The sequence below is a fragment of the Medicago truncatula genome, chromosome 2 (assembly GCF_003473485.1).
Source record: "Medicago truncatula cultivar Jemalong A17 chromosome 2, MtrunA17r5.0-ANR, whole genome shotgun sequence".
NCBI classification, from domain to species: Eukaryota; Viridiplantae; Streptophyta; class Magnoliopsida; order Fabales; family Fabaceae; genus Medicago; species Medicago truncatula.
The window spans coordinates 12,514,023-12,521,954 of record NC_053043.1 but is presented as its reverse complement, the minus strand read 5'-3'; the positions used below and the strand labels follow the sequence as shown (position 1 = coordinate 12,521,954).

The window sequence follows — 7,932 nt, the reverse complement described above, 5'->3', positions numbered from 1 at the left end:
AATAGATAGAAGAAGATAGATAAGGTGAGATATATGAAATGTGGATTATCTATATTTTTTATTTTTTATTTTTTATTTTTTTGTATTTATTTTTTTAAATGTCATATAATCATTACATTCATTAAATACTACTGATTTAAAGATTTTTATACATAAATGAAAAATTTGATAAAAAAAATGTAATAAAAAAATTTGGATTGAGATTTTAAAAGATTTTTTTAATGATTTTTCTTTTTGAAGATTTAGATAAAAATAAAATAAAATGGTAATGACTTATAACTTTGATTTAAGATATATTATAGGATTTCAAATGGCATTGTAGGATTTATAATATTTATTTATTTATAGGATTCCAAAATATAAAACAAAGTTATAAGTTACAATTTCATAAATCATTTTAGAATAAAAGAATGTTGTTGAAATATAAGGGTGCGGTTATGGTGCATAAGGAAATCTTTATGCACCTTGCATAAATTTAGAAATGGTTTTGGAGTACAACTCAAAGAAACCATTTTCACAGCAAAATGGTTTTGACATAATTGGGTTGAGATTTATGCAAGGTGCTGGAAACCATTAAGTACATCTAATGGTTTTGGAGTACAACTCACAAAAACCATTTCTGAATTTATGCAGTGTGCATAAGGATTTCCTTATGCACCATAACCGCAGCCGTTTAGTGACTAGAAATTCACCGTTTTTTTTTTGGTAGATAGATGAAAGGGTAAAGTCATTATAAACTCACACTCACAAGTTGAGGTACTAGAATTCGAACGCCGATCATGATATCCGACCTAACAATTTCGATATTTTGCTAGTTGAGTTAAGATTTGCGAATATAAATTCACCTTTTAAACATAACATACGTGGTGTTTGGAATTTGAGATCTTGGGGGTAAAGGAATTTGATGTTTCTTAGATATATATTAACATTAAAAATTTATAACATGAGATGTGCAGTGATGATGACTTACTTAGAGCATTTACAATAAAAAAAAATTCATTTTTTTGTACTTAAGTCATGTACAATCACTTGTTTATACATTTTTAATGATACTATTTAATAAACACTTTATATCTCCAAATTTTATTCTTTTAGCAAATTATATCTCCAACCTATCACCTCTAATTTATTTATTTTTTACTAAATGAGTCGCACATAGAAACCCAAGAGAAAAATATAAAACGATTATTTGAGTTACTCTTTCGCTTAACTACAAATTTTATTTTATTCAGAAGTACCTATTAGAACTATGACTTATGAAAGTTAAGCCACACCACCCAATTATGAATGGTCGGAGACATCAAAATAAGGAAGCTCTTGATGTAAAGTCTGCATTTCTCAATGTCAAACTTAAGGATGAAGTATATGTTGATCAACCACAGGGCTTCATAGTCAAAGGTGAAGAAGATAAAGTACTTAAGATCAACAAAGCTTTATATGGCTTAAAGCAATCACGAAGAATCTGGAATATGACAGTTGATGAATTTCTCAAGAAAAATGGCTACTCAGAATGCACAATTGAGCATGAAATTTATGTCAAAGGTACCAATAAGAACAACATTGACATAGTTTGCCTATATGTTGATGATTTGCTGATAGCTTAAAACAGCTTAGATGAAGTTGAAAGAAACAAAGGTCAGTTAAGCTCTGAATTTGATATGATATGACTAATTTAGGAGGATTGAAATATTTCCTTGGTTTAGAATTCACTAACACCAGTAGAGGTGTGGTAACTCACCAAAAGAAATACATCAATGACATATCAAAAAGATTCAATATGTTGAACTGCAATCCAACAAGTACACCTACGGAGACTAATTCAATTTGATTAATGGTGGTGAAGGTAAAGATGTGAACATCACTCTTTGCAAGCAAATGGTTGGAAGTCTCAGATATCCTTGCAATTCAATACCTGATTTATGTCACATATGTAAACAGTAAAAAGGATCATGAGATATATCTCAGATGTAGAAGTCAAGTGATTATGGTGTGTTATATCTATCCTATGGTGTGAATTAGACTGTTGTGGGGATAGAGTTAAAAGAGGGAGCACAATGAGATACATTTTCAGAATTTTCAACTAACCAATCTCATAGAGTTCAAAGAAACATACAATTCTAGCACTGTCAACTTGTGAAGCTATATACATATCAGTTTGCAATGCAGTATGTCAAGTATTGTGGTTACAATCACTGCTACATGAAATGAAGATAGGCTTAGGAGAACAGATTGAGATGTTGGTGGACAACAAATCTACTCTCAACCATACAAGGAATCCCATAATTCATGGGAAGATCAAATACCACTTTCTTCGTGATCAAGTAAATAAGAACAAGATCATTCTCACCTACTACGAGACATATGATTTAGTAGTAGATATACTAACTAAGCCATTGAAGATTCAAAGAGATGAGGAAGTTATTCAATGTATTAAGTCTAGAGAATTTGAATTAAGAGGTAGTAATCATCTCTTCTCTTACTCCTTAATCTTATTAGGTTGCAACAACTTAACCCTAGAAATTTGGCTCCAAAATTGCAGCATTAAATGCTAAGTGAGATAACCTAATTTTTCCCTCTTATTACATGTTAAATTTGAATTTCAAATTTTTGCTTCACAAATTGTTATTTTCCCTCTTCTATGCGTGTCTTATTGATGTTTGGGAATAACACTGTTATCATGCTATTAAATATGACGTTTATAATATCCTTGGCAGTTTCCAAAGCATTTATTTGCATATATTCACTCTCCCTTTTATACGTGGAAGACAGAAGAATTTTTTTCAAACTTTCCCTGCTTGATATAAGTAAAGTATTAAATTGTGTGTATTGGAAACTAATCTTCCCATAATTATCAACCATATCTCATGCTATAAATGTACACTCCTCAAACGGTGCCATACAATTCTCCTGGTCATTACCTTAAAAAAAATAAAATAATACTCCTGGTTATTTGACACGCTAATTCTTCTTCCGTCTATTTCACTTCCTCTTTCCTCTTTACCCCTTCATTTTCTAGGTCTCAATCCTTTGTCCCTCATGTAACAGCTCCTGCAATTTTTTTTGCTTTCTACTTCTCTTTCTCTATTTCCTCCTGTAATCGGATCTCAAACTGTTGCTCTTCCTAATACGCCGAAATCCAGATTAGTATATCTCTTAAGAAGGTTTGTGCGTGGTAGCTGCTTGCAGCGGTGATGGCTTATGCGACAGTGTTTACTTGCGGTGGCTCACAGAAGAAAAAAAAAAATTTGTTTCTCAATATCTAAAGGAACTATAGTTTTGGATTAAGTTTCAGGAAAATGAGTAAATAACGAGACTAAAGTTTTTATACTATTTGGCTTCAAGGTGATATGTAAATATTTCAGTTGATATATGCATAATATTTCAATTTGGCAGTTGTATCTTGAGTCGGGAGTAGATCTATAAGTATCGGCATTATATTTTAAGTTGTTTTTCTTCTCACCACTTTCATTTGGATTGCTGCTGTATTTGTTGAGTGGTGTAATTTGGTTACGTGATCAACTTATTAGCATTGAACACATGACAGCAGTCACTACTTTAACCACTAGGCTGCTCACAATTTTGCTGAAATAATGGTTTTAAAGTAACTTACATTAGCGGTTCCTTTTTTTTAGCAGTTCCTTTTCATATTTTTTATAGCAGTTTATTTATTATTATTATTATTATTTAGGCTTCTTTATTATTTATAGCAGTTCATGTATTTTTACAGCAGTTCATCTCTGTGTTGTGCTTTTTGATTGTATCATGAAAATGTATCGAAGAACATATGCTGGAACTAAGTTTAACATCATGCATAATATATTAGTAATATTTTGCTTTGTAGGTGGGTGTTGTGTAAGGAGGAGAAGCAACGCTGGAGCGAGTCAAAGGAATGAGTGTTGTTTTGTTTTATAAATGATAAAGTGTTGCTTGATATACCATGGTTTTCATGTAATATGATTCTAAGTATGAGACTTGGCCTAACTTTGTGTGCCAGTATTATTTTGTTTTTTCTTAAAGAATTATGTCCTTCTATATAAATTTTTGTTTTGCCATAAAAAAATAAAGTACTTGCATTAAGGGAAGAAAACGTAACAAATATAAGTTGCATTATTTTTATGTCGATGTTAAGTTACTTTCTTTAAGTAAAAAAAATGCCAAAAAATGCTAATTTAATTTTTTTATATTTTGTAAAATTGTCGTTGAAGGCGTAGTTTGTAAAACTTTATTAGCTTTGTTTTCTTTGACTATTAGAGATTATTTGGTGAAGGTAATAATATTATTTTCATGAAGTTATCATTTCATATTTATCATTTGACTTTTCTATTAATTTGCAAAAAAAATGAATATGCAAACGAATGAATTAAATGCTTGAAATAGATAATATTGATCAATATCTTAAGGTTTAATAATAGCAACACACATTACACATTACTTTTAGTTTTGTTTTTTAGTTGAATTCATAACTATAATTTTATTCATGACAATTATTATTTTACTGTTTCATATTTATCATAACTATAATTTTAGTTAAACCTGGTCATTTTCCACTGTTTTTGCCATTATGACACATACGTTTTGGTTGAATTAATTTCGCTTTTAAAATATATATTTACGACATTACTTTTTAATTAATTACACCTTATTAGCAAACCTCTAAAACAGTCCCCCATTTCTTATCCCAACTTTTTCACTTCAAATAAACTTTAATTTTCTCTTACACTTATCATTTTTTATTCTTAATTATATTGGTTCAAACAATTTTTTATATAAGTTGAAATTAGATAGTTAAATAGTTATTCCATCTCATAAGACCCGTGCGGCGCACGGGTCATCAATCTAGTAAATTGTAATTCAAATATAGTCCCGAAGGTCCAAAGGATGTACTAGGTCGTCACTCATATATTTATTATATATGTTTTATGATGCTACAAATGAAGAAACTCGTAATTTTATTAAAAAGAAGTTAAAAAATAACATTTTAAATTTAATCTTCGGTCATGAAGCTCATGTGAAGGTTAATGAAGATTTAAAAGGATTTTACTCATTCCACAAAACAACAAGGAGCTAAGAAAATGCAAACAAACATTTTGGTTGCATTCTACCTGAGTCTAAATAATTTCTTATTTACACATGTAACAATAAATTGAGAAATCTACTCAGCCAGAGAACCGCCAAAACTAGCTTTTGCTACATTTGTTATTTGTTTCCACAAATGCCAAAATAAACTAGAAAATGCCTCAGTAAGTTAAACAAGAGCGTATCAACCACCAACCCTCCAACTATTCTCTTCCATTCCTACAAAACTTCTGGCTGCTCTAACTCAACTACAACAGCCTACAAACATTAATCAATTCTGCATAATAACTAAATTATGAGAACTATATTTACATTCAGTTACTTTCTAGCAAGCTCCTCAATTTGTTTCTAGCCTCTTCTGACATAGAGCAAGCTCTAAATCTTCGCCTATGGGGTGGACACGATTCAACAATGCTTTCGACAGCAGACAAGCAAATGACAATTACAGTAAGATTATCTGTTGTGTGTAGGCGCAGTGCTTCTTTGACAAGCTCTCTGGCACTTTGCTGTGGGTCATCGTGCCTTCTTAATCCACGACGGACAAGACTAACTGCATCCTGGCTTGACATTACATCCCAGATGCCATCACACCCAATGATCAAGAACTCATCTTCCTCAGTCAATGTGACCACCTGAACATCGGGCTCGGCGGTCAGAGGTGAGGCAGAACCAAGTGGTAATTTTAAGTCCCAATCGCCAAGGGCACGAGTGACAGAAAGATAACCATTGAGATATCCATCATCAATATAACCACCCAACTCTTCAACTCTTTTACGTTCTGGTAAATAACTTGGTCTATGGTCTTGAGACATGTCAACAGCTACTCCACGCTTACAAAGAACTGCTCGACAATCACCAGCATTAGCAACCAGCAAATGCCTTCCAAGTATAAGGGCAGTCAGTGCTGTTGTCCCACATGAACTGCTAATACTCTGCTCATCGGCCAATAAAAGGTCAGCACCTAGAAAAGCTTTCCGATGAGAATCTTCCAACCTCTTCAGCAGAAGTGCATCAGAGTCATAAGTTTCCAGCATAGTAGTATCTTCAAAAAATAATTTCATAGCATTGTTCTTAACAAACACAGCTGCATCAGGACCTCCATGTCCATCAAAAACAGCATAAAAAGAACTCGGTGTAGGGTATTTCAACACAAATCCAAGGTGGGCAGCTAGATCATCTATTTGAATGTGTTCATCATCCATTGATCCCCTCGGACCAATATCAGCACAGCTACCAGAACGAACCTTTGGGGTAAACATTGCAACAGCATCCTCTATAATAGATTCTTTAATCACCTCTGAGCAACTCACAGTCTAAAACAAACACAACAAAAAAAACACAGATCAGCATAAAAACAATCCAACTAAAACTACGAAAAGGATTTAAGAAAGACATTAACAAATAAACTAAAAGCTTAACTGCTAAGCTAAAACAACAACAACAACCAACTCTCATCCCATATTTCGATCCAACTCATTAATCTCTAAATATATCTTAATAGTTTCTCTTAACAACTAAAAAGCCATATCATCATGAAGCAATTGAAATCTGGAAATTACTAATATAATTGACGGCTATATCAACAGAATAAAACATATAAGCTTGATCACTGTTTTTTTTTCTTTCTCTAACCATTTTATATGATTGTTACATAAACCAAGGACCCGTTTGGATTAGCTTAATTTTGAGCTTATGAAAAACAGCTTATGCAGATAAATAAGCTTTTAAGTTAATTCATAAGCTTTTATGTATCTTCATAAGCTGCTTTTTCATAAACTATCTTGACAAGCTTATGAATAATACCTAAAAGCTTAAGTTGTTATGCATAAGCTAAAAAATACGTCAATCCAAACAGGTCCTAAACCTAAATGCAAAAGAATGAACCAAAAACACCCAATTCAAAATCGAAGCAAATTACATCTTCGCCAAAACTGACAAACAAATCAACAAACACATAAAACTCATAAAACCCAATTCATATTCAAATAAGCACCGATCAATACAAAATCTTCCAAAAACAAACAAAAATACAAAATTTCACCGACCCACTTAACCAATTCTTAATTTTTTCACCGATCAAAGCTCAAAAAACAAAACCCAATACAAAATTTCAAAACAAATCACAAATCAAACAAAAACCCAAACAAATTTGATATGAAACATACCGATTCAAAGAGAGAGGTTTCAGTTGAAACAGATTCAGAAGAAACGCAGAGATGATACTTAACATCCAACACGCTTTGTTGATAAATGATTTCAGTTTCCAACACCATCTTCAAGGTTACGCAATTGAACAAAGGAATTTCTCGATTTCGAATTGGGGGTTTGAAGAAAATTTAGGGTTTTGTTTTTGTGAGAGAATGAAACTACGCGTGTGGTGTCGTTTTATTCCTTTTTATAAGCCACGCGCTCGCATTGAAAGGAGTTTTAGTTTCACTATGCTACTAGGTTGAAAAGACAGTGTTACCCTTTGAGGTAAAGGAAATTTAATTACAAGGAAGGGTTAATTTGGGAAATAAATGAAGCACGAGGATCGCCAGCGTGGCGTATCTTAAATGTGAAGAGAATAACACCGGTTGAGATTTTTCTATCGAATCTAACAGGTGTCAGGCTCATATTAATTACAGATAAGATTTTTTTTGAAGAAAAGATAAGATAAATTGTGCAATTTTTTTTATGAAAATAAATTAGACAAAATTGTATCTATGTCCTTTAAGTTTGATTCTTATTTGAGATTTATCATATTTTTAAGTGGTTATTTATGTTACATTATGTTTCGTTAATTTATAGATTATGATGATGATCCTCTTGTAAAGTTGTTTGTTTTGTAATATTTTATGATTGTGAGTTAGAACT

At 31.8% G+C, this 7,932-nt stretch overlaps 1 protein-coding gene across 1 annotated transcript; it reads right to left on the bottom strand.

Annotated features, from left to right (window-relative positions):
* Positions 1–5,015: 5,015 nt before the first annotated feature.
* On the bottom strand, positions 5,016–7,456 carry LOC11417452 (probable protein phosphatase 2C 13). The gene is made up of 2 exons (XM_003594607.4): positions 7,242–7,456; positions 5,016–6,389 (listed from the first exon to the last, which is right to left on the bottom strand). Exons 1-2 carry the CDS (start codon positions 7,347–7,349, stop codon positions 5,391–5,393), a joined length of 1,107 nt encoding a protein of 368 aa, XP_003594655.1. The 5' UTR covers positions 7,350–7,456; the 3' UTR covers positions 5,016–5,390.
* Between the last annotated feature and the right edge of the window lie 476 nt (positions 7,457–7,932).